At 39.5% G+C, this 27,712-nt stretch overlaps 1 protein-coding gene and 1 non-coding gene across 2 annotated transcripts; both read left to right on the top strand.

Moving 5' to 3' along the window:
- The first annotated feature begins 3,218 nt into the window (after positions 1-3,218).
- On the top strand, positions 3,219-5,345 carry LOC119528759 (anoctamin-10-like). The gene has a single exon (XM_037829029.1). It carries the CDS (start codon positions 3,243-3,245, stop codon positions 5,067-5,069), a length of 1,827 nt encoding a protein of 608 aa, XP_037684957.1. The 5' UTR covers positions 3,219-3,242; the 3' UTR covers positions 5,070-5,345.
- Positions 5,346-5,909: 564 nt separating this feature from the next.
- Positions 5,910-6,016, top strand: LOC119530688. Its single transcript, XR_005216083.1, has one exon. It is a non-coding gene; the product is annotated as a U6 spliceosomal RNA (small nuclear RNA).
- The last annotated feature ends 21,696 nt before the right edge of the window (positions 6,017-27,712 follow it).

Genomic DNA, 27,712 nt, shown 5'->3' with positions numbered 1-27,712 from the left:
AAGTACCTTTAAGGGACTGGGGAAAAACATGGAAATATTAAACTTCCTCACCTTGGGAATTCCTGATATTCCTGCAAGCACTGGGGACTACCAATTTAGTAGGCTGAACCCTCAATCTTGGGGCTTGCCCTTATGAAACTTCTTCCTGCAAAGGAAAAGTTAAGCCTACTAATAATTATGCCTAAGAGTCACCCCCAGAGAACCTCTTTTGCTGCTCAGATGTGGCCTCTTTCTCTCAGCCAACTCTGCAAATAAACTCACTACCCTTCCTGCTAAGTGGAACATGACTCCCAGCAGTGTAAGTCTCCCTGGCAATGAAGGACAGGACTCCCGGGGATGAGCTTGGCATCATGGGATTGAGAATGCTGTCTTGACCAAAGGGGGAAAAGAAATGAAACAAAATAAAGTTTCAGTGGCTGAGAGATCGCAAATAAAGTTGAGAGGTCAATCTGGAGATTATTCTTACACATTATATAGCTATTCTGTTTTAGTTTCTAGTGTATTAGAATAGCTAGATGAAATACCTGAATTTGTTGAACAATAGTCCAGTAGACTTGATTCTTGATGATAACCATCTAACTATACAGCTTTTATTATGTGTCCATGTGATAGTGAAAACTTGGTGACTAACACTCCCTTTAACCAGTGTATCAGCAGATAAGTTATAAAATAATGACAAAAAATATATAAATAATTGGGGGGGGGGGATAAGGGATATCGGAAAGTTTGAGTGTTCTTTTTTATTTCTCTTATTATATTTTACATTTTTTTCTTTATTTTGGAGTAATATAAATGTTCTAAAATTGATTGTGGCAATGAATGTACAACTATAAGACGATACTGTGAGCCATTGATTGTATACTTTGGATGGATTATATGGCGTGTGAGATATCTCAACAAAATTGCATCAAAAATGATTCAAACTAAAAAATAGGTAAAAGATTTGAACAGACATCTTTCAAAGAAGAAATACAAATGGCCAGAAAGCACATGAAAAGATGCTCAACATTATGAACCATTGGAGAAATGCAACTCAAAACCACGAGACACAATTTCATTTCCATTAGAATGGTTACTATTTAAAAACACACACACACACACACACACAGAAAATAACAAGTGTTGAAGAGGATGCAGAGAAATAGGAACACTCATTCATTGCTCGTGGCAGCGTAAAATGGTGGAGCCACTGTGGAGGACAATTTGGCATATCCTCAGAAAGCTAACCATAGACCTACCATATGTCCTGGCAGTCCCACTACTAGATATACACCCAAAGGAATTGAAAACAGGGATATGAACAGACATTTGCACACCATGTGACAGTGGCATTATTCACAATTGCCAAAAGATGGAATCAACCCAAATGTCCATTAACCGATGAATGGATTTTAAAAAATGTGGTATATAGGTACAATGGAATATTACTCAGCTGTGAAAAGGAATGAAGTTATGATATATGTGACAACATGGATGAGTCTTAAAGACATCATATGGTGAAATAAGCCAGACACAAAAGGATAAATATTGTGTAATCTCACTGTCTTGAAATAATTTGAATAAGCAAACTCTTAGAGTCAGAATCTGGACTATAGGTTCCCAGGGAAAGGGGTGGGGATAGGGCATGGGAAGTCAAGGCTTAAAATGCAGAATTTTCCTATTTGGAATGATGGGAATGTTTAGGTAATGAATAGTGGTGATGGTAGCACAAAATTGTGAACACAATTAACAGCACTGAAATACATATTGGAAAGTGATTAAAAGGGGAAATGTTAGATTGTATATATGGTAACAGAACAAAAAGTTTTTTAAAAATATGCAAAGTGTTGGTGGTGGAGTGGTGTATGGGAATCCTGTATTTTATGCATGATTGGTTTGTAAACTCACGACTTCTCTAATTAAAAAAAAAAATTCATGAAACTATGTTTGCAAACAGTGAACCCTAAGCTAAATCATGGACTTATTATAGTGCAATTATGAAAGTGTGCTATCCAAGAGACATGACTCCCAGGGAAATGAATTTCCCTGGTGACCTGGGACATGATTCACAGAAATGATCCTGGCCCTGGCAGTGAGGGATTGAAAATGCCTACTTGACCAAAAGGAGGGAAAAAAGAAAGGTAACAAGCTGAGGTCACAGTGGCTGAGAGATCCCAAATAGAGTGAAGAGGCTATCCCGGAGGTTTCTCTTATGCATGCTCCAGCTAGACATTCCAATTAACCACAGCATGCCATGCCTTTACCAAAAGTAGTTCCCAAATACCTAGCTCCCTACCTGATATTCTATAAAAGATGCACTCACTAAGTTTTATCTTTCAGAAGCTTAAATCCACCCGAGTGTTCCTATACCAGACACTTCCTAAAACCCAGAGGCAACAGCCTCTTTAAGATCAACTCTCAGATGGAGTCCCTTTCCCCATAATGTCGACACCCCCTTTTAATATGAACAAGTTAGGGTGCTCACTGCCTAGACACCCCTGAAGATGGAGAAAGAGATTAAGTGAGAGCAAGAGGTAGCAACAAACAAGACAAGATTTAACAAAGGTCTATGAGTACTGAAACTTTATATAATTATATATGTATAATTTTTTTTTAGATGCTGGGGTGCTGAATGACTGGAAGGAGGTAAATGACATGGTAGAACTGTAGCCTATAGCTTCCCTTGAGATTTGCTCTATAGCTTCTTGTTGAATTGTGCCTTGAAGGTCTTCACCTTTCTCTATATACCTTGTACTGCATAATAAGGAAGGAACTGAAATTGTAGAACTATAACACATAACAATTTTTGAAATTATCTATATGACTGCTTGTTGAGCTATACATCGAGAGATGACACCTTTCTATATGTATGTTCTATTTTACAATAATGGAAATAAATGGCTGAAATTGTGGAATGTGACCCATGATATTCTTTGAGATTTGCTGTCTAACTACTTGTGGAATCGTACATTGAAAGTTATCACTGTTATGTATATATGTTAAAGTTCACAAGAAAAGAAAATGGAAAAAAAATGTGCTATCATCAATTGTAACAAATATTCCATACCATGTTGGTTGTGGGATGGTATACGGAAATCTTGTATTTTATGCACAATCGTTCTGTAAAGCCACAACTCTCTAATGAAAAAAATGGTAAAAAAATAATTACAGTCCAGAGTCGCCTCCTCGGCCACCCAGTCTTGCTTTCTGTCGGGCAGCCCATTAGGACGTGGAGCGCCGCGGTGGCCGCAAGTTTGTCAAAGATGAAAGTGACCTTATCAGCTCTGGATACACACGAGACTTCTTTCACACCTTTGGTAGTCATAGAGCTTGCTCAGGATGTCAAAGAAGAAACCAAAGAATGGCTGAAAAGCAGAATTATTGCTAAAAAGAAAGATGGAGGTGCCCAGCTGTTATTTAGACCCTTGTTAAATAAATATGCGAAAGAAACATTAGAAAATCAGAACTTACATCTTGTTGGTGCATCCCAGATTAGATTGTTACTGGGGGCAGAAGCAGTGGGCTTGGTAAAAGAATGCAACGACAACACCATGAGAGCCTTCACATATGGAGCCCGACAGAATTTCAAAGGTTTTGATGACGACAATGATGATTTCCTTACAATGGCAGAATGTCAATTCATTATCAAGCATGAACTTGAAAATCTTAGAGCTAAGGATGAAAAAATGATTCCTGGTTACCCTCAGACAAAGTTGTATCCAGGAAAATCATTACTGAGAAGATTGCTCACCGCTGGTATTGTGATTCAGGTGTTTCCACTGCATGATAATGAAGCCCTGAAGAAGCTTGAGGACACCTGGTACACTCGGTTTACCTTAAAGTATCAGCCTGTAGACAGTATTCGTCGCTACTTCGGGGAAACGATTGCTGTTTACTTCGGATTTTTGGAATATTTCACTTTGGCCTTAATCCCCATGGCCGTCATTGGATTGCCTTACTACTTGTTTGCGTGGGAAGACTATGACAAATATGTGATTTTCGCCTCGTTCAACCTGATCTGGTCCACAGTGATCCTGGAAGTGTGGAAGCGTGGCTGTGCCAGCATGACCTACAGGTGGGGGACGTTGGTCATGAAGAGACAGTTTGAGGAGCCCCGGACAGGATTTCATGGGGTTCTGGGTATCAATCCTGTCACTGGCAGAGAGGAACCTACGTACTCCAGTTACAAGAGACAGTTGCGCATTTACCTGGTCTCTCTGCCCTTCGTGTGCCTCTGTCTCTATTTCTCTCTGTATGTCATGATGATTTACTTCGACCTGGAGGCCTGGGCCTTGGCGCTGCATGAGAACAGTGGTTTGGAGTGGCCCAGCATCATCTACGCCATTGTGATTGAGATTATGAACCGCCTGTATCGTTATGCTGCCGAGTTTTTAACTTCATGGGAGAATCACAGATTGGAATCTGCCTACCAGAATCATCTAATTCTGGAAGTTTTAGTGTTCAACTTTCTAAACTGCTTTGCTTCACTCTTTTACATTGCTTTTGTCCTGATGGATATGAAGCTTTTGCGTCAGAGCCTGGCCACTCTGCTGATTACCTCGCAGATCATTAATCAAATTGTAGAATCTCTTCTTCCTTATTGGCTCCAAAAGAAGCATGGTATGCAGGTGAAGAAGAAGGTACAAGCTTTAAAGGCAGACATTGATGCTACGTTATATGAGCAAGTCATCCTGGAAAAGGAAATGGGTACTTATTTGGGTACCTTCGATGATTACTTGGAGTTATTCCTGCAGTTTGGTTATGTGAGCCTTTTCTCCTGTGTTTACCCATTAGCAGCGGCCTTTGCTGTGTTAAATAACTTCACTGAAGTCAATTCAGATGCCTTAAAAATGTGCAGGGTCTTCAAACGCCCATTTTCAGAACCTTCAGCTAACATTGGCGTGTGGCAGTTGGCTTTTGAAACAATGAGTGTTATATCTGTGGTCACTAACTGTGCTCTGATTGGAATGTCACCACAAGTGAATGCAGTCTTTCCAGAGTCAAAAGTGGACCTCATTTTGATTGTGGTGGCAGTTGAGAATATGGGAGTACCCATGGGAGTGTATCATATACAGGAATGTCATCAGTAAAGCTAATTTCAATGTAGAATTTTTAACACCCCTGGTTTTTACTAGGAGGCACTAAACACCCATTCTTTGCCTCTCTCTTTTTTTCATATGGATATCCAGTTTTTACAGCACCATTTGTTGAAAAGACCCCTTTCCTCCTTTTGATTACTTTGGTACCTTTATGTAAAATCAACTGACTGTATATGTATGTATCAATTTCAAGACTTTATTCTGTTGCATTTATGTATATGTTCATATCCTCATGTTTTGATAGTTGTGGTTTTATCATAAGTCTTGCTATCGGATGATGTTAAGTCCCCCCAATTTTCTCTTCTTTTTCAAAATTTTTTGGCTGTTCTAGATTCTTTTGCATTTCCTTATAAATTTTAGAATCCACTGATAATTTCTACAAAAAAAATTCCTTTTTGGATTGCAGAAATTCAATTTGGAGATGATTGACAGTTTAACAATATTGAGCCTTCTAATCCATGAACATGGTATATCTTTCAGTTTATTTAGATCTCCTTTAACTTTTTGCCAAAATATTTTATATATTTCATTGTACCTGATCTGATGTGCACCAATTTGTTAAATTCATCCCTAAGTATTTTATGTTCCTTGATTCTTTTGTGAATTGTACAGATTTTTGTATCAATTTCCAATCTGTAGTTACTTGTATATAAATATAAAGTTGATTTTTATATTGACCTTGTACCTGCAACTTTGCTAAATTTGCTTATTGATTTTAGAAATTTTTTGTTTTTATAAATTCTGTACGACTTTCTGTATACATGACCATGCCGTTTGCAAATAAAAATGAATTTTCTTCTTTAAAAAAAAATAATAATAATAATAATTACAGTACTCTCTTCAGCCACATGTATACTAAAATTGGAACAATACAGAGAAGATTAGCACAACCCTTGCACAAAGGTGACACACAAATTTGTGAAGCAGTCTCTATTTTTAATGGCAAGCATAACCACAATAAAAATAAATAAAATTTTTAGAAAAATTAAAAATAACAATAATAATTACAATGTAGTGTGCAGTGTGTAACAATGCATGGACGTAGAAGGCCAAGCATTGGCCCAAAGTAGAGAGCGAGGCTTTGCTGGGGAAGACCAGGTCATTGAGTGAGGTCTTATCCAGGCCAACAAGTGAAAAAGGGCATTCCAGGTAGACGAACCCACACTCACAAGCTCCAGGACATTGAGCAAACTGCCAATAGCCCAGGCTGGCTACACTGTAGATAGAGAAGAAAAGAGCAGTGGAAGATTAGGGTCCAGAGAGACAGAAGCCAAAGCCTGAAAAATTAGGGGTTTGCATCATATATTAGAGTTTTTACTTCATTCTATAGGGAAGTGATTTGGGGTGGAAAAGAGCCATAATCAGATTTATTTTATAAAGATTATTTTACTGCCATGTGAGAATGGACTGGAAGCTGGAGGCCATGAGACAAGTTAGTCTACTGCAACTACCTAAGCAAGAGGTCTGAACTGAAGCACAAGTAAGGGAGATGAAAAGAAAGATTAGATTCAATAGATACTTCAAAAGAAGCATCTATGAGCCAAGGGGAGTGAGTTAGAGGAAATAGGGAGGGTGACGCTCAGTATTTATTGAGCGTCTTCCTGCTGAACTTTTTTTTTCTTTTTTAGTGAGAGCTAACATACACATAGAAAACCACACAAATAAATGCACAGTAGGTACAGCTCCATGAATTACCACAAAGTAAGCACACTCATGTAATCACCATGCAACCGGCAACCTATCTTTTTTTTTTTTTTTTGACAATTGGGCCTCAAAGGAAGTGGCATCTGCTTGCTCAGACCCAACATCCAGAAGTCGTCTTTTATTCCTTTCCACACCTCATCTTTTACATCCAAGCCATTATCAAGTCCTGTCAGCTCGATCTTCAAAATAATCCAGAATTCAACCTCTTTTCACCATCCCTATTATAACTACCCTGCTCTAAGCCACCACCATCTCTCACTTGGACTCTTGCCAGAGCCTCCTGCCTGTTCTCTCCCCTTCCTCCCTTGTCCCCTGCAGCCGGCAGAGCAGTCCTTTCAACATGTGCATTGTATCGTGTTACTCCCTGTGGTGGATTACCTTCATAGACCAAGTTCTTCACCCCTCTCTGTGTCTGTGCCCTTTGCCAACTAACCTTGCAGTGGCCTGCCCCACCTCTTTCACTCTGGGCTCAGCCGTTTGACCTGGCTCACTAGCTAGATGCAAGCAGAGGCTTGAAATAGACGTGAGCGTTGGGGCTTTTTCTTTTGTAAAATTGTGCTTTACACCATGCTTTTCCTAACTGAGGTCCGGATTCAAGTTGTACAAGAGGCATCTGATTAGGAAAACCTAATTCACATCCAGAGCCAGACATCAGACCATCTAACAACAGAAGCATCTGCAGTACAGGAAGGAACACCAGAATGAACCTGGCATGCACGGGGTGTGATACCATGCATGGTATCCTCCACATCCTCCTGCTCTAATCTGCCTTTCCGGATTGCCTTGCACAGTCTTGCCTCTGTACCCGCCATTACCCAAGGCCGCCCTGCCCCCACTCTCTGGCTCTCAGGGTCCTGGCCATCACCCAGGGCCCACACCAGGCCCCACCTTCCCCCTGGGCCCTTCCCTGCCCACACTGGCCCTGTTGGTCTCTGTCTCACCCTGCACAGTACCTTCTAGCAATCCCCTCCCCAAACTCCGCAGCTGGTGTCAGACAAAAGGGGAGCTCCAGTCTCTATCACTATGCACCTGTCCCCTCCTCCTTCTTGCTACACTTTGGACTTTCCTTGGCCGTGCATTTTTTCTTTCTGAATCCCCTTGAGCCATAGTTCAGATTAAAACAATCTCTTCTTCTGATTTTTTCTCACCATGTCACTTATTTGGAAGCTGATTTTTACATCAGGCACAACAGGCCACAGTAAGGGCCCCCAAATAGTTTTAATTTTAATTTCTTTTAAAATTTATTTATTTAATAAATATTATTTATTTAGTAAATACATTATTTATTTATTATTGATTATCTTAATATATTTTATTAGTTATTTGTTCAACAAATACATAATTTAATAAGATTTTATTTATTATAAATATTCATAGTTATATTATTATACAATAATGAATATAATAATGAATCAAACCTGAATTATATTTGTCTTTGTACCAACACAGGGGTAAAATATAAATTTTAACTTTTTTTTTTATGTGGGAAGGGGGCCTACAAAGGCACAAGTGCCTAAGGTAAAGAAAAGCCATAAATACAGCTCTGGCTGCTTCTTAGGATGTCGTTAACTTTTGTGGTTGTGTGTGCACTCCAAGTTAAATATAAATGCCTTAAGAATGAGAGAATGGCTTATTTTTACATTTTCATTTTCCCCACAGTTCTAACTGACTGACCAAGTGCAACATGCTTCCCACAACATAGAAAGGTCAGTGACTGTATTTTTTTTTTCTCCATTCTAGGGTCTGAGTCACATCACAGATGATGAACTGAGCGGGCCACAGATAAATTGTATAATCTACATGAAGATAGTGGTGAACTTTCACTGTCAGCCAAAAGTTCACAATCAGACAGTATTCTCACATGCTATTAGAGACAATAAGAGGAAGCAGTGGATTTTTCCCATTCATTCACTCATTGATATAGTGGGATCCTGGTTCCCCTTCTGCACACCAGTTGTATGAACCGGGCAAGTCATTTAAGCTTTCTCTGCCTCACCTCCCTTAACTGGAAAATGGGGAAAAAATAAGTACCAACCTCAGAGGGTCGTTGTGAAGAATAAATGAGATAGTCCATGTAACAGCCTAGAACAATGCTTGGTGAGCACTCTAGAAATGGGAGCTGTCATCATCAGTTATTAATTGAATTAAAATTTGAGTGGCAACAAGGTTATTGAACTGTTGATTGAATGACCAAATGAGTGATCAAACATCCGAAGGCCTTGTGTCTGAATTCTCATTATCTCCAGCGCTCCCCAGTTGAGCACCCAGGCTGCTGGAACCTTAGATCAGACTGACCTGGATGCATAAATCACGTGCATTCTCACTCACTGGCCTTTGGGGGAATGTCCACACTTCGTAGTTTACCGTGCTGAGTGTCTGCTGTTGAGGCAGTGTCTACAAGGGTCAGGGATGACTGCAATAGCCACGTAACTTGTCTCCCCAGACCAAGCTCTGCCTCTACAGAGCAGTAGAAAGATCTTTTTGATGGTATGCATATGATCACCTCACTTCCCTGATTAACACCCTTTGGAGGTCTCTCTTTGACTTTCAAGTCCAAACTCTCAGTGGCTTACCAGACCCTCCACCTCCGAGCTCTCCCTGCCTACCTCTCCAGGGTCCTCTTTCCCACTTTTTACCTCCAACTTCATGCTCCAGACTTGGCCTCAGTTTTTCAGTTCCTCAGGTAACACGTTGTACCCTTTAATTCACAGGCCTCCCACTCCCCTCTCCCTTGGAGTTCCCTCTGCCTAGACCAATTTTCTCTTCTCTCTTCATTTGGCTAATTCCCACTCCCCTGCTGGGAAATGACTCTGGCCGCTAGGCCAGATTAGAAACCCCTGCTTTGCTGTCCCACAGCACCCAGTATTTCCCTAACCATTATCACTGTCTATTGTAACCATCTGCCTTTCCCAGTAGCCTGTAAGCTTTGTGGGGCAGGGCCACTGATATGTCTGTCTTGGTCAAGACAGTGGCCTCAGCACCCAACACAGTGCTTGTCTCCTAGTATTTCTCAACACATATTTCCTAACTGAAAGAATGAATTAATAAATAAAAGAAAAAATTCCCAATGGACAAAACCATAAAAGCCAGTCTGCACCCACAAAAACAGGGCTAGAGCGTAAGAGAGGCACACAGGTAACCAGGTGGTACCTCACTTTCCTCATGCGTAAACTGTGGATTAAGTGAGTTAATATAAATAAAACCCTTAGACCAGGATCTGACACAGGCTGGCATTATCTTAGTGGTAGCAGTAGTAGTGGTGTCCATGTTGGGCATTTTTCCCAGGCAGCAGACCCCATGCTGCACAGTGCATGCAGGGCAGTTCACTAAGGCAAGCACATGCAAGCAGGGACATCCATGGGCTGGCGATGCCCAGTGACCCATCTCGGAGCGCAGAACAGAGAGAGTCCTGCTGTTAGAGGGGCACAGTGCAGGAACAAGCTGAGGTTCCCACTCTCTAAAGACAGAGCTTCTCTTCCCAGCCCTGCTCTGAAGGAATGTTCTCTGGGCAGCACGCTTATGGCCTCTGGGATTTCCTGGTATCTACAACGGGTACAGATTAGAGAGTTACATCACTGCTCTATGGAAATGCACTTAACCCACTGCTGCATTTTCAGCTCATCTGGAGAGCTGGGCTGAATGAGTATGTATTCCATCTTTATCCTCCCAAGCCCCCGAGAATAACACATCAAAGAGCATGTTTGCATCCCTACAACAGATAACAGCACTGCCATATATGCTGCAGGGTCCACATACGCTACAGATAGAATGAATTAATAATTTCACATATTTATAAAATATAAATTAACTCAAGAAATACATAACTCCAAGTAAAAGTCTGCTTTTTGAAAACTGAGCGAAGACACTTCAGTAAATGAAAGTCTAGTCAACTTCCATTATATGGAATCCCCAAATTGGTATTTATCATGTGGAATGAATGACTCCTCTCTGACACAACAGAAGCCCATCAGGCTATTTGGGGGGAAAAATCCAGACAACCAACCTTTTTTTTTAATTACATTTGATTATTTGTGTTTTTTTTTTAACAACAGAAAAGCAATACGATCAGAAAGAATTGCAGAGGCTCTGGTACATTTATATAAGCACAGTAAATTACTTGTAAAAACCATGGAGCATTTACCTTCTTCTTTGTGTATAATATACCATGCCTGTGTGGGACTCAGTTCGCTTTGATGGTAAACAGCTATTCTCTCTGGAACCTTGCCTTATCTTGCTCTGCTCTGGGTGGAGAGGTTTCCTTATTAGCTGAACTGGTTTTCCCAGAAGAAGGAAAAGAAAGCAGTGCCAGAAATGAATGTATTAGGCTTCTTTCTTTTCCAAAATATTGTAACAAAAATTTACACTCATACTCAAATATGTAAAGATCCATACCCCATCTTAGAAAAGAAGTGGTAAAAAAATTTTAACTAGTATTCTATATGAAACAGACTGTAGCAAAGAAAAAATTTGTCAATCTATTCTACACGGTCATAATATGCCAAAAATCAACCTCTTCTATTCTTATGTTCCTGACCTTGAAACAGAACAGAATATATGTCTGCAAGAATTCTGTAGGCATGTGGATTATTTATTACTGGATGTGGGCATTATTTTTGTTGCTAAATAAGCTTGAGGGACACTATGCATTATCTATGCAACATTTCCAAACATTATTGAGGACATTATTATTAGAAAGAAGAAGAACTTTCTAACTTAAGGATCAGTTTTTCTCATAAAGAATTTTCCACTCAGAACCTGCATAATACCGTAGCTTTTAAAGATATATATATGGATTTTAAAACCACTGTTCTAGTTTGCTAATGCTGCTGGAATGCAAAACACCAGAGATGGATTGCCTTTTATAAAAGGGGGTTTATTTGGTTACACAGTTACAGTCTTAAGGCCATAAAGTGTCCAAGGTAACACATCAGCAAGAGGGTACCTTCACCGGAGGATGGCCAATGGCATCCGGGAAACCTCTGTTAGCTGGGAAGGCACATGGCTGGCATCTGCTCAAAAGTTCTGGTTTCAAAATGGCTTTCTCCCAGAACATTCCTCTCTAGGCTGCAGTTCCTCAAAACTGTTACTCTTAGCTGCACTTGGGGTATCTGTCCTGTCTTAGCTTCTCTGGAGCAAGAGTCTGCTTTCAATGGCCATCTTCAAGATGTCCCTCATCTGCAGCTCCTGTGTTTTCTTCCAAGTGTCCCTCTTGGCTGTAGCTCCTTTTCAAAATGTCACTCTCAGCTGCACTGAGTTCCTTCTGTTTGCCAGCTCATTTATATGGCTCCACTGATCAAGGCCCACCCTGGATGGGTGGGGCCATGCCTCTATAGAAATTATCTTATCAGAATTATCACCTACAGTTGGGTGGGGCACATTTCCATGCAAACAACCTAATCCAAACATTCCAACTTAATCCCCACTAATATGTCTGCCCCACAAGATTGCATCAAAGAATATGGCTTTTTCTGGGGAACATAATACATTCAAACCAGCACAACCACAATTTAAAAAATAAAAATTTTTTTTTAAAAAAAGAAGAAATCATTAGTATCACCTCAAGATAAAGAAATATGTGAGCTAAGATGAAGGCCTTTTTATGTAAAGCCAGAAACACTTACTTCCATATTGCAAAATGTGTGAAGTTTTGCAGAGATAATAGCATTGACCGAAAAATGTTAATTACATTAAATCTCCCAGAAACACTCTGAGTTAGAATCTCTGTCTAGTTCAGGATGGGCTGTAGAGCAGACCAAGGAGTTCACCTCTTCCCTCCTCACATTCTCTAGAGTTTTCCACAAGCTTCCAGGCAAACTAGAAAATTTCCCTTTGGCAGCAGAGTGTAGAAGAGGCATCCAGAAAGACCCAGGGTTACCTTTAAGAGAAGCTCTCTAAGGGTCCCCACAGCCGCAGCCCCAGAACACACAGCTAGAGATTCACCTGGAATCCAGCCTGTGAGCGCCACCCCAGTTGGCAATGGCCACCAGGACAAACACACTCAAGCACTGCAGCTGTACACAGTGCCAGAGCCACTGGAAAGAAAGGAGGCAATTCTTTCAGGTCAGCACTCCTCCACCGTCCATGTGTATCTGAACCAACTCCATCCTTTCTGCCAGCACGCCCGGGAAAACCACATTCAGGACAGAATAAACTAGCAATGCATGGAAAGAGGAGAGGCTGGATGGAGTTCAGCACAGTCTCTGCAATTGCCCAGAACCCACCATAGTACCCAAACTTCTTCCCAGACCTGTTCCTTCCAGCATTAAAATTAGGTTAGTTTCCAAGCTCTGGTCCCAACGGATGTGGTGGATAGGAAGTTTATTGAAAACAGGAGTGATGGGAGATGGTCCGTGTATAAAAACTGCCTATTATTAGAAATTTCTATGTACTAGGGCTCTACTGTCTCTGGGAGTGCCTTTTATCACTCCATTCTACAAAGAAGGAAACTGAAGGTCAGAGACATTAAGTAACTGCCCAAGATTTTAGAGCTGGTAAGTAGCTGAGCTAGGATTCAAACTCAGATTTTTAAGACCCCATACATTTCATTACTAAACCATACTGCTTATCTTTATAGATTAGGCCAATGTGGATGGTATGTACAAAGAACCTATTTATCAATTTAACAAGCAATGGTTTCATCAAAATGGCCATAACATCCTTAGCAATAGTATTTGAAAGAGAGAGATTACAAAGGCATACAAAAAGTTGACTTGTCTTTTTTATATATTTAGGTTAAACTAATGGAAGCATGCAAACACAGGAAGGCAATGTTTCTGTAAATCTAAAATTCCTCCAAAATAAAAGATTTATTTTAGAAAGTCCAGTAAAATAAAATTCAAATATAAGAATAGGAGGGAGAGAGAGAGAAAGCGAGAGACCAGAAAATCATCATACAAGCCTCTTATCATATCCATACGCGAAAACCATGCAGCATAATATTTTTTAATGTTTTCATATATTACTAATATGTGCAAATCATTGCACATACTAATATGTGCAAAATCATTGACCATGTATATTTAGATAAATAGAAAAACATTTCTCAAAGATAAGAAATATACAGGAAATATACAAAATCCTACTCTGTCTGAATAATGCTCCAGGAAGCTCATCCTCTTGCCAGTAGTTCATTAGGAAGGATTTTCTTTACTGGGATGGATATTAAAAGAATCTGCCACTAGATACAAAATGAAAAAGAAAAAAAAAAAGGCAAGGAATACCATGTTATCATATAAAAACTTATCTTAAAATGCCAATTCTTCCTACATTGATCTGTAAATTTAACATCTCCAACAACAAAAAAAAAGTGTTAAGATTATTGTGGGGGAACTAGACAAGCTGCTTTCCACATCCATAAGCAAGCAAGAATAACCATGAAATACAGTAAAAGAAGACTAATAGGAAGGAACAAGCTCTAACAGATTAAAAAAATACATAATAAAACTACAATTTTTAAAGTAAAGTGGTACTGGTATATGACTAGAAAAACTGATCAAATGGATGAAACCAAATGTCCAGAAATAGTCCCAAATTCATGACGTAAGTTAAATATTCTAATAATATTTCAAAACATTGATGAAAAGGTTGATTATCCAATAAACACCATTAAGGCAAATGGGTGGTGATCTGGAAAATATTAATCAAGCTGTTTTTGTTACTTTTTACCTTTCACCAAAATAAATTCCAGATGGATCAAATATGAATTCATAGATAAACTAGCTAAAACATGGAAGGATTTTTTAAAACAACCCATTTGGGGAAAAGCCTTTTTAAGTGTAATGTAAAATCCTTAAACCATAAAAGACAAGGGCCAGATATTTGACTACATAAAAATAAAACTCTCTACATGGAAATATAACTGTACAAAGCAAAAGACAAACAGCAAACTGGTATATATGTTTGTAATTCACATCACAGGCAAAAGGTCAATTTTATTACTATATAAAAAGCTATGACAAATCAATATGAAAAATGGTCAAAGGATATGAACATACATTCACAGAAAAAGAAATACAATGGGCTCTTCAAATTTATGCAAAGATGCTCATCTTTACTTATAAGAGAAGTACACATTAAACTACAATTTCCACCTTCCGGATTGGCAAGGATCCAGAAGGTTGATATCATACTATGTTATCAAGGGTGTGAGGAAACTCCCATACATGGCTGGTGAGCATAAATATAAATTGGCATAATCTTTATGGAGAGAACTCTGCCCACGGAGTTTAAATCAGAAACACAAATGCTTACACCTGTCTGACCTACCTATTCTACTTCTAGTTATATCCTCCAGTCACACTCCAGCAATTGCAAAATCATATAAATACAAAGATATTAATCACCACATTATTGGTAATAGAAAAAAATTGGAAGCTATCTAAATATTCACCTGTAGAAAACAGGTTAAATAAATTAGGGAACATCCGTATAATGGAATACTATGCTGCAGATAAAAAGAATGAATCAACTCTATAGCAACTGAGAGTGAACGACCTCCAGGATAAATTTAACTTTAAAAAAGGACAAACAATGAACAATGAATTTAACCTGTTTTCATATGGTGTGGTGTGTGTGTGTGTGTGTGTGTGTGTGTGTATGTGTGTGTGTTTACACATGCATAGAAAAATCTCTGTCAGGGAAGAGTGTGGCTGGGGAGACAAAGGCAAGAGGAGAATAGGTGATGGAACTCAATTTTTTTTTTCTTTTGGCTTACCCAATTTTTCTATAATGAATATTCCATTTTAAACCAGGAAAATTAATCAAGTTAATTTTTTAAAGAACTTAATCAGAGGACTGCAACTACCCAAACATTTCTGAGAAGAGAAGAAAGTGAAAACAAATAAAACCACCTGGTTTCTTAAGCCCCTCTCTCTGATCCTGTGCAGTCCCCACCCTCCCTCTCCTTAGGAAAACAATGTAGTGATAAACCCTCAAAGCCTCCCAGCTCAGTTGTTAAGGTAATTGTGTTTACTCTTTTCCAAACAAAGTAATTTGAATCAGAAAAGTCAATGTGCTCTGTCTTCAGGTTCTTTGATGTCATCTTCCTCCTTGCTCTGGAGTGTGGCCTGCCCACAGCCCTGCTGCCCAGGAGTATTACACACGAAATTAGAAATTCGACAAGCATCACCATAGCTACACCATTCTGCTTGTGATATTGATGCCAGACAAATAAAACATAAGTACAATGAAATCTGAAACAAAACAATAGGCCCTGAAAAACACAAGCTGTGGGATCTTTTCTTCCCTTTGACCACTTGTGGTAATGATGAGGATTTGGAGTATTTTTAAATTTCAGAATGATTCTTTAAGCGGAAAAGACTGTTTTCTTACTCAAAAATAACATCTGATCAAGGCAAATGGTATGTTTGAAACATTAAGACCTAGAGTCTGTCCCTCCTAAACCTATCAGATGATTTCCCTCTGGATGACCCTCGTTAAACATCAGATCACTCTACATGTGATTTTAGGATTTTAGGTTCCTAAGACGCTGAAGCTCATTGCTGTTTGGTTACCCACGCTGTATCTATGCAAGGAAAGGACTGAGCAGCCCCAGGCTGTATGAGACGAGCCATCTGAGTGACCCAAATAAAACTCTCCAGTCTCTTGCTGTCTCCATTGCTCCAAATCACCCAGCATCACTCCAGTCCCTTCACTTTGTTGGATTAAACTTTTGTTTAACTCAGCTTGCCCCTTTCTAACACATCTCCCCTCCCCTGCCCTCACCTCTTTTTTGTAACAACAAATTTGAAGGTGGAAGGTATTTAAAAAGAAAAAATATATAGAATATTAAAAGGAAATCTGCAAGAATATCTTCTGCTCATTTAACACCCTGAGGTTAAGCTTCTATAAAGGCATTTAAATCCTTGTTTTTTTCTTTATGTACTTGCAATAATAACATTCCTTTAGACTTTAGAAATTCTAAATAAAACAAGAACAAAAGAGTGTTCTTTCTTTACAACTCTCCACCCAAATGTTACCATTGTAAATCAAGGTAGCAGAGTAAATTAACTACTGGCATTTAAATGTTTGCTGTCCCAAATATTTAGTCCTTCCCACTCCCCCAAATTTGTTTCATACAAAACAATGCTCATAAAAATAATAAATATTCATTCTTTATCTACTAAAATTTTTAGATCAAAGCACTGTGTGCCCCAAATCCTGAATAGCAAAAAGTAATATTGTTTGTTTAGCAGGAAGTCTTCAACTTCCCATTAGCAACCTGACCAAGTTTGGTTTCCATTTATTTCTAAGTACTGCAATCCAAACAGACTTTCACATACCCCTTACTTGCTTGGTGTTCTGGAATGAGACACATTTTGGCAGCAGATAGACCTGGGTTTGAATTCAGGTGCTGTCACTTACATTAATGTTGTTATGTTTCAGTCATCATGGATAAAATGGAGAGGATATGCCAGCTTCACCGGGTGAATGAAATAACGTATCCTTGGTTGCTGGCCCCTTGCAGCTGTCCCTTACACTACCACACCAGACTATTTTTCTGTGTTTGCATGTTTATATCCCTCTACTAGAACACAAACTCCTGGGGGGGGGGGGGGGGGGCGGGGACTGAGTTTTCTCTTGCCTCTGTAGCCTCAGATAGGTTCCATGCCCATTTTTTTTTTTTTGTTAACTGACCTAATCACACTGACTTTTTACTATCTCTCCTGGGTTTACAACACTGCTGCTCTGCCCTGTGCTGGTTTGTATATATTATGCCCCCCTCAAAAGTCATGATCTTTTAACCCAATCTTTTTGGGTGGAAACTCTTGATTGAGATGTGACTCAGCCAACTGTGGGTGAGACCTTTGATTAAATTATTTCCATAGAGGTGTGGACCCCACCCACTCAGGGTGGGTCTTGACTGGTTCACTGGATTACTTAAGAGAACTCAAGAGCCGACACAGACGCTTGCTGACAGTTAGAGATGCTTGGAGATTTGGACAGAAGGATATTTGGAGATGCTAAGCTAAGAGATAAAGCCCAGAGTTTGCCCCAGAGAAGCTAAGAGAGGATCCCCAGATGCTTAGAGAGAAATGCCCTGGGAGAAAGAAGCAAGGATGCACGGGAGCTGAAAGAGAGGAGCCCAGAGACATTTTGGAGAAAGCCATTTTGAAACACAACCTGGGAGCAAAGGACCAGCAGACGCCAGCCACATGCCTTCCCAGCTGACAGAGGTGTTCCGGATGCCATTGGCCTCTCTTCAATGAAGGTATCCTCTTGCTAATGCTTTAGTATGTACACTTTTATGGCCATAGAATTGTAAATTTGTAACCTAATAAATCCCCTTTATAAAAGTCAATCAATTTCTGGTATTTTGTATAATGGCAGTTTTAGCAAACCGGAACATTCCCTTACCCATGTTCCCCAGCAAGAAGGAAATAGAGCCTCCATTTTCCCTGACACACTCCCGCTTCTCCTCCAGTCCCATTTTACAGAGAACTGGGAGGGCCTCCAAGAAGAGGTTCCCCCAGCCCCCAACCCCAAACCAGGCTAGGTTAGCACGAATCATCCCCTTGCCAGACCCAACTTGCCCAGAGACTCACCACCCTTCATTAGGTGTTTGCCTTGAGACACACATATGTGCGTACACACACATATATACTTCCCAGGCTCAGAGTGTCTGGCAATCCAGGGTATTCCACCCAGACTTGCTGGAGAATTAGCACGGCATTCACACCTTTCTCCTGGATGGTTTCCCTCTGCCCAGGTGCAGAGAGAGCAGCTCTGTCTCCTTGATGTGGAGTCCTGGCCCCAGCGCCTCTGTGTGTGTTTGTGCCATGTTTCAGTGACAACTTTACTATCCCCAGGGACATGCTCATGAGTAATGAACTTGACAAACAACTTACAATGACAACCAACAACCACTCCAGGGCAGATTATCCAATGGTAGATCCACACTGTTCACCCCTGCAAACCCCTTTGTGGGCCTCTAAATGCCCTTGGGCCTCTCTTTCAGACAGTATATGGAAAAAAGATTGTGTTTAAGTCAGATTCCCAGCTAACACTTTTCAGTGAGCAGGCGACTATCCTACTAAATTATTCAAAGGTACATATTTATTGATGGACTATTGAGCCAATAGTGTGCTAGTTGCTATGAAGGAGAAGTCCTCCCTGGACTTTCCATTGAACAGAGTTTCAAGCAGGAAAGTGTGATGATTAGATTTTGTATTAAAAAGAAATCCCTTTAGGCATAAGGCAGTAGATGGGATGAAGGACAGTAGGGAAACTCCCCACATGCCTAGGGGTGGGGGGTTCTTAAAGGGAGAGAGAAGAGAGCCTGCACTGAGGCAGTGACACTGGGCAGCAAGGAGGGGACTTGGTTCCTCCCTTGCTATGAGGGAGAGTATGCCAGTTTGGATATATTATGTATCCCCAAAAGCCATATTCTTTAAAGCAATCTCGTGAGGGCAGACATTAATATTTTGATTGACTGTTTCCATGGAGATGTGACTCAATGGCCTAGATTTTTGATTAAATTATCTCCATGGAGATATGGACCCTGCCCATTCAGATGGGTCTTAATGAAATCACTGGAGTCCTGTAAGAGAGAGACATTTTGGAGAAGGCTGTTGAAAGCTGAAGCTTAGAAATGTGGACAGAAGGACGTCTGGAGATGCTAAGCTAAGAGATGCTAGCCCAGAGTTTGCTCCAGAGAAACTAAGAGAGGACCCCCAGATGGTTAGATGAACAGGAGCTGAAGAGGCTAAGACAGACAAGCCCAGAGACATTTTGGAGAAAGCCATTTTGAAAGGCAACCTGGGAACAGCAGGCACCAGCCACGTGCCTTCCCAGCTGACAGAGGTGTTCTGAACACCACTGGCCATTCTTCAGTGAAGGTATCCTCTTGCTGATGCCTTAGTTGGGACACTTTTATGGCCTAAGGACTATAAAGTTGTAACCAAATAAACCCCCTTTATGAAAACCAGTCCATTTCTGGTATTTTGCGTAACAGTGGCATTAGCAAACTGGAACAGAGACAGAGCAGTCAGGAATGACTCCCTGCTTTTGGTTTAAGTTGATGAGATCAGAGATAAAGAAGAAACATGAGTCCATGGGGAAAGATTATGAGTGTGGTTCTGGACATGATGAGTTTGACGTGGCCATGGGACAGCCCGGAAAGGATGTGCCTGGTCTGGGCTCAGAAGAGAAATATGGGTTAAAGAAGTAGATTTGGGGTAAATTTCAAAAGATGGATGAGATTACTCAGGCATAACCAGAGGAAGGCCTATATTTAAGAAATTGGCAGAGACAGAGGACCTTTAAAAGGAGACAGTGAAGGAACAGACCTAGAAGGAGAAAGATGGAGCAGGGTCACAGTAACTAAGGTAGGAAAAGGTTCTGATAAGGATCAACAGGGGCAAATGCTGTGGTGAAAACAAGTATTTTGACAATCTGCATTTGGCGGTCATCGGGGAGCTCTATTGGAATGGGGTCAGTACATAGTTTATGTATATTATTAGAAAGGAACAGGAAGGAAATATAACACACCAACCACAATTATTTCTGGGTGTTGGGATTGTGGGTGATTGCTATTTTCTTCTGTTCCTAGAAAAGAGGTGAGGGGTAAAGAAGGAAGGGGAAGGTGCAATATTCTAAAAGGAAACATTTTTTTAAAGTGTTCATATGAAACCAATTTTTTTCAACATGCTCAAGCATAAGGGAAGATACGGACTTTATGAGGAATATGGCAGAAAATGACATAGCCACCACATATTACTGCTTGTTGTTTTGTAAAGACACTGCCTGAAATATGATGGGAAAGTCTCCCCTTCCCACAAAGATGACCCATAGGAAGGTATTCCCCAAACTTCAGCCATTTGATTCCACAATTTTTGTCAAATCTCTTTACTACCAGTCCTGTTATTTAATAAACATTTTATTTGAATCAATTCACTTTTTAAACTTAAATGGGTCCATTTATATCATAATTGTAAATAGAAAGTCATTATGACAATAAACAGAAGGCAACTAAAAATAAACATAATGCAAACAAAACAACTGTTAGTAATTCCAGCAAAATCTAACTTTTTGGTATAAAGGGAGATTAACAAGAACTACAAGGAGTTAAAGACTTACTGATAGTGTCTTGGTTTGGCTCTCCCTAGAAGCAAACCCTGTGACAGGAATTCAGTTGCAAGCAGTTTACTTGGGAGGTGAAGGAAACACAAATAAGGGAGTTGGGAAGTAAAGTAGGGAAGAGAGGGAAACTGATACATGATGAGTTATCCTGTCACTTGGGCAACTGTTGCTTAACCCCAGCCAGGGTAGAACACACTTCAGGATTAGTCCACAAGAAGAGTGAGAGAGCTGGGGTATTTATACACCCACATCCATTAATCATGTATTGAAGGCTGCTACAGGGGACATTAATTCCCCAGCATTCCTGGCCTGCCCTGTGGGTGGCAAAGCTGGCCCCAGGGGCAAGAAAAGGCCTCAGGCAAAGAATACAAATGCTGCAGTGGGAAGCCTGGCAGGTGTACTCTGCCATGATAAGGATAAAGAAACCTGTCCAGGTCTCCAACAGAGGCTGCTAAAAGGAGAATGAGAGAAAATAGAAAAGGGAAAGCTTTCTTGTTATTTGAGTGAAAGTAACTTGTTGGGTGTAAACCACCCAAAGTCATCTCCCATACCACTGAGCTAAAGCTCCCCTAACCAGGGAGGCCTTCAGATCCTTGGTAAACTCTGAGGCAGTTCACTAAGGATAGAACTTGGCCTAACAATGGCCTCCAATGCCTGGCCAAACCCCATCCATACCAGGACCCTGAAAAACAGATCTTGTAAAATATTTTATGACTACTTTTCTCCCCATCAATTAGGAATAGCCTCATCATATCTGGCTGCCCAGTAGAATTGTTATAAAGATGCTTCTTTATAGAAGCAAGTCGTCAAGATGAAAATCTGTATTGACAACATTGCCAAATGAGTGCACGATTGGATACTTTTAAAAAGGAATTTTCATCCTTATAAAAAAGACCACCCAGTTCCTTCAAGTAACACCTACCTCAATTCATTTAAAATGTGACTTATTTACAAATATCAAGCCACATCCATTTTGGGATGGCAACTATAATAAGGAATGAAGTATACAGGTACCCTATGCCACCACACTTGTAGGTATGCATTTTTGTAGGTATTCTTTCATTCAACAAATATTTATTGGACTCTTTCTGTATTTAAGGAACTGTTTTACACCCCTGGAGATACAACAATGAAGGAAACAGACAGAAACCTCTTCCCTCAGGGAATTACACTCTAATGAGGGAAACAGTCAATAAATTAATGAGTAAAATAGACTGGATGTCAGCTGGTAACAAGTGCTACAAATAAAGCAAGAAAGGAAGCTAGGGAGTACCAGTGGCTGGGTGAGGGTGGGAGAGGGAGTGTTATAAATAGGGTGGTCAGAGGAGACCTCACTGAAAAGGGATATTTTAGGAAAGACCAGAAGGAGGTGAGAGAATATGCCATCTGAAGAAAGATGATTACAGAGGTATTTAAATGATTGGTTTAATGCTCTGCTTTACTTTTCATATGAACAAAATATTGGCTACATGCTATAATATGTGTAGTGTATATGATAGCTATTCTACATATGTAGTCTGTCTAGTAAGTCAATAAATAAGTTTCTTCCCTCCATTCCCTTCTGGCGAGGCTCCAGTGATCTGGAAGGTAGGAAAAGGAGACAACAGGAAGAAGATGGACAAGCAATATCTGAGTTACTACCTGAATGATGGAGGTGGTTCTTTATAAATCCAATATCAACATAATAAATGAACATTAAGTCATACTGATCAGCGTTCACAGTGAAGCCAGCAACATAATTACTGAGTCATGGCACAATATGAATTAAGTTACCAAAATAAAAAGAAAAAAAGAAATTGCCCGCCCCCTTTTCTTTTTAAATTAAATCTTGTGTCACGTTTGTGGTCAGATCTGAACACAATCCTTAGTTTTAACTGCATAAATTAGTTGCAATGTCTACAATGCTGTTTTTATTTTATTGCAAATTTCTCTTTCATCTTACTCTGACTAAAAGAAACCAGGAGCAAATAGGATATCACTTATCCCCTGATTAACTGGAAGTGAAGGCAGAGTTTAATTGAAAAGATCATAGTCCTAAGATAGAAATAAATATATAGCTATCGTTATTTTATTTTTCTTTCTTCTGCTTCTTCTCCATTTTTTTTTCTTTTTTTGATAAAAAAGGACCAGAAAGAGACATTACAGCTGAAATAGACTTACTGCCATGAACTGTTTCTTCCACAGTGCTGGGAACCCTAAGATAACAGCCCTGTATTCAAATGTAAGAGGCAGAAAATGTAATATACTGGAAGCATTAAGTGAAACAGAATAGTTTTTTTTTTTTTAATCATCTGTAGTAAGTGAAATACTCAAAGTAACTAATGTACAAAGTCCGTTTGATTTTCTGCATTTTTTTTTCAATTTTAGTAATCAAGAAATAAGTAGATATTATGAGAATGGTTTTCCTTTAAAGACCATTTTTGCTGTTGCAGAGTAGTGAAAACAATCACGGAGTCCCAATTCTTGCATGATAGACAAACAGCTGTACATCCACCTTGGTTTACAAGTGAAGGGTAGGGACCAAAGAAAATATTTGGTTATTAAGCAAACCCCTCTCCTGCTTCACTTCTCAAATTATGACAACTTTAATTATTGCTCTTTCCAATGGTCTTCTCATAGAAATGAATCTTTTTTATGATTATTTAAATTTTTATCTCACTTTTTATTTCTTACCTATATGACCACTGTGCAAAGATGTTTCTTACCTGGGTGACTCTTTCTGGCCACCAAGTCACCACTTTGGGCACCTAATCATTCTTTTTATTGGTTCTTGGTTTCCTTCATTTTCAGGGTGCAGACTATGAAATTCTCGTAGCTTACCACTGGAAACAGTTTATCAAGTGATTTCACACCTCACATGCTGCAGGACCCATGCGAAAGGCGGACAGATAAAAGGCACCAAGGAGCAAGAGCAGCAGCTCAGGAGCATTTTGTCTTCCAAACTTGGAGTAAATCTTTAATATTATTTCCCCATTATTGTTTTTATTTCCCTCACTGCATGCAATTGCTTTTTGGAGTAAAAGGACAGTAATTTAAGTTCTGACTCTTAGCTAAGGAATTGTCTGACCTGAACCATGCTGCAATCCATTCCTTAGTCCCTTTTTGGACAAGTCTGACCTGTTTATTCATCAGACGTGGGTTGTTCTGACACGTGCCTTTGAGTCCATATTTGAGTTGATTAAATTTTCTTCTCCTGGCAGTCAAGTTTATCTTCATGTTAGTGAGAGAGGAAAAGAGAGAGAGAAGACAGGAGCTCCAGCTGTTATTCACAATAATGGGGAAAAACGTCAGACTGCATCCCGTCTGTATTTATTAACACTTCCCATAAGGGAAATCCAAGAAATGCTCTTTTTTTAACAACAACAACAACAAAAAATACAATGAGTACAATTTTGTGCCACAGCCAAAAGACCCTCCCGTTTGCGGTGTTCAAATGTATGTACACAGTGGACTGGATTAGACACAGGTCAGAGGAATATTAAATCCAGGAGTCATAAGCTGGGGGCATGCACAAATCCACTGTTTTGCTCCCCTCTGTTTCTACATCAACCAAAGAGCCTCACATTCCCAAGTCTCTGGGATGCAGCTGCCTCTGGAAACCATCCCCATAACCCTCCTCACCACTTGTCTCACAGCCTCCTCCTCCAAACATCCACATCTGGAGCAACCAAGACCTCTTCTGACTGTTGTGTCTGTTGGGACCACAGACATCTTTTCACCTATTAAATTTTTTAAAGTTTGCAACACAAATTATTTCACTGAATTTACACAGTGTTTCAATTCAGCATTTTAAGAGTCAGCCCATTACCCTTGTTTCCATTCCTGTCCTTCATATAACGTATACCATGTACATTATTTACACAATTTTTTTGAAATGTATGATATTTTAATCTAGCCAGTTTTTTCAAGTGGAAATAATATAATAGAATGTATACAGGATATACACAAAGTAGCCAGTAAGTAAAGAACAAACCAACAACAGATGACATTTCACCAAAAGTGCTGATTCAGAGTAAGCCCATCCCATAGGGGAAATTTCTGGGGTGATTAAAATGTTCTGGATCTTGATTGGAGTGATGATTTCACAGGTGTATATATTTATCAAAACTCATTGACTTGAAGACCCATGCATTTCACTGTGTTTAATTTTACCTCTGAGTGTATTTACCTTTTTTTTTAACCACCAGTTGGCCTTGAAATCATGTCTGCTATAATGCATAGCCTCTAATATTCTCTTCTTTTCTTAGTTTTCCTTTTATTAATTACTTTTGTTATTAATAAAATTCTCTAGGATCAGCTCTGACAAGCAAAATGTAATTTTATTTCAATTACTTGAGAGTGAGAGGAGAGCGAGAGAAGGTGTTCTTCAATTAAACAAATGACGCCTCTTAACTATGTAATCAGAAGCACTGCTTCTAATGTGAGTCAGAAGTGAGATGTGTCTGAAATGTAGGAGTAATGGGCAGCAAAGCAATGCTGAAATATCACCTTGGGATTCCTGTAGGGCGAATAAAATGAAGGTTCTTGGGGCATCCAGTAAGGCTGAGAAGTAGATAAGTTTGGGAAGGAAATCAGGTTGATAAGTTTGGGAGGGAAATCAGGTTGATGTATTTAACGGGAGCCAAACCTGAACGAGTGAGAGTAAGCCATGCTGAAGCCAATGAAGTTTTGGGTTAATAAACCCCACCAAAGGAATTATTTCATCAGAATAAGAAAATCTAAGACTCCTCAAAAGTTTACTACCAAAGTTCTAAGTAATTTTGTTCAATATAAAAACCTTTTAAGAGAAAAATGTCCATCCATTCATGTAACCAAGTCATACAGTGACATTATAATCCTCCTACCTTTTGTCCTTCCCCTCCCTCTTCTCTCTGATCTACATCATCCATCTAGCATGAATCCAGTAATCATATAAATAATGAAGGAAAGACATTTTGTTTTCTTAATACATTCCTATTGAAAATTTTAATTTAAAAGGCAAACTAAAATTAAATTTTAATTTAAAAGGCTAGGTACTCAAAAAGATTTATAAATGGATACATACATACAATAGAATACTATTCAGCCATAAAAAGGAAAGAAGTTCTGGTCCATGCTACACCATGGATGAACCTTGAAGACATAATGCTAAATAAAACAAGCCAGACACAAAAGGACATATATTGCCTGATTCCACTTATATGAGATATCTAGAATAAGCAAATTCATAAAGACATAAAGTAGACTGGAGGTCACCAAAGGCTGGAGTAGGGGGATGAAGAGTTAATGCTGACTGGGTATGTTTTCTGTTTTAGGTGATGAAAAAGTTTTGGTATTGGATGATTGTGATGGTAGCACAACATTGTAGATGTAATTAATGCCACTGAATTGTACACTTAAAAATAGTTAAAATGACAGATTTTATGTTATATATATGTTACCATAACTTTTTAAAAAAAAGAATAAAAAAATTAAGGTCTAATCTGTATACTTAAACTAAAGTACTCATCCCCACCTGAAACAACAAGCAAAAACACATTTGAAAGTGTTACCACCCCTTGCTCTCTCTTCTAGCCAAAAGTTTTGAATGAGTCTACACTGAACTCTCATTTCCTCTTTTCATTCTCATTCTCAAATACTCCAGGTGGACTCAATACTTGGTTTAGAATGAGAGCAACCTTTCTATTATTAAACCCAATGACTACTGTTTAGTCTGCATGTTATCTGATCCCTGCATTCCTCAACTGCTGACCATTCTTTGCTTTGTGACCCTTTTTCCTTCCTTTGGCATTAAGGGTACTGCTTCTCTCCCAGTTTTACTTCTCTGCCCTGTAGTGTTCAGTGTCTCCCTCTTTGCTTGCCTTTGCTAATCCTTTAAATGGTGGTGGGCTCCGTAATTCCATATTTCCTCTTCTTTTACTTATGCTGAGTGTTCTCATCTCCTTCCTTGTCTAACTCTTTCATGCCTCTGGTTTGTGCTCTGCATCTGTACATTCAATTGCCAGACGCCCACAAATATCTTAAACTCAACTTATCTCAGTTTGAAGTCTTCATCTTTCTTTACCTCCATTCCCTTATATATGCTGCCTCTGTATTCTTCCACTGGACTGCCAGAGCCAGACTCCTTCCATTCATTCCTAGAGCCAATCAACTCCAGTTGATCCTATCTCCTTAACATCTTTGGATCTCTTTCCCTTCAGCCACTGCTTCAGCTCAAGCTCTCCCTTTTTGTCACCTGGGTCATTTTCCAGACATTTTCCTAACCTGTCCATTCCTCTGGGCTTTTCTCCCTCTAATTCATCAAGGTGGTTAAACACTTAGCTTTCTAAATGAAAATGCAGTTGTCACTATACTGCTTGAAATAGTCCAGGGGCTCTGCACCAAGTCGGCCCATGTGCCATGAATAGTTCCACTGAAGGACTGCTATAAGGCAGGGGGGTCAACATGAACCCCTGGGGGCCAACGGTGTCATCAGCTTCACATTTCACTGGCCTGCTCAGTTGCCTTAAAAGTTCATACAGATTCACATTCTATGCTTTAAATATGTCCATGTTTGTTGATTAAAGTCACTAATCTGGTAAACTAACTTTTTACTCCAAATAATAGCAAACATTTATATGGCACTTATTATGTGCCAAGCCCTATTCTAAGTGTTGTTATTTTGGTGTTTTTGTGGGTTTTTTTTTTTTTTTTTTGTATTAACTTACCTAATCCTCACAACAATCCTACAAGGTATAAACTATTAGCATCACCATTTTACAGATGAGGAAATTGAGGTACTAAGAGGTTGAGAGAATTGCTGAAGGTCACAAAGCCAGTAAGTGGCACAGCTGGGATTTTAATCCAGGCAGCCTTGGCTACAAAATGCACAC

This window comes from Choloepus didactylus, chromosome 3 (assembly GCF_015220235.1).
Source record: "Choloepus didactylus isolate mChoDid1 chromosome 3, mChoDid1.pri, whole genome shotgun sequence".
NCBI lineage: Eukaryota > Metazoa > Chordata > Mammalia > Pilosa > Megalonychidae > Choloepus > Choloepus didactylus.
This window is presented reverse-complemented; position numbering and strand designations above follow the sequence as displayed.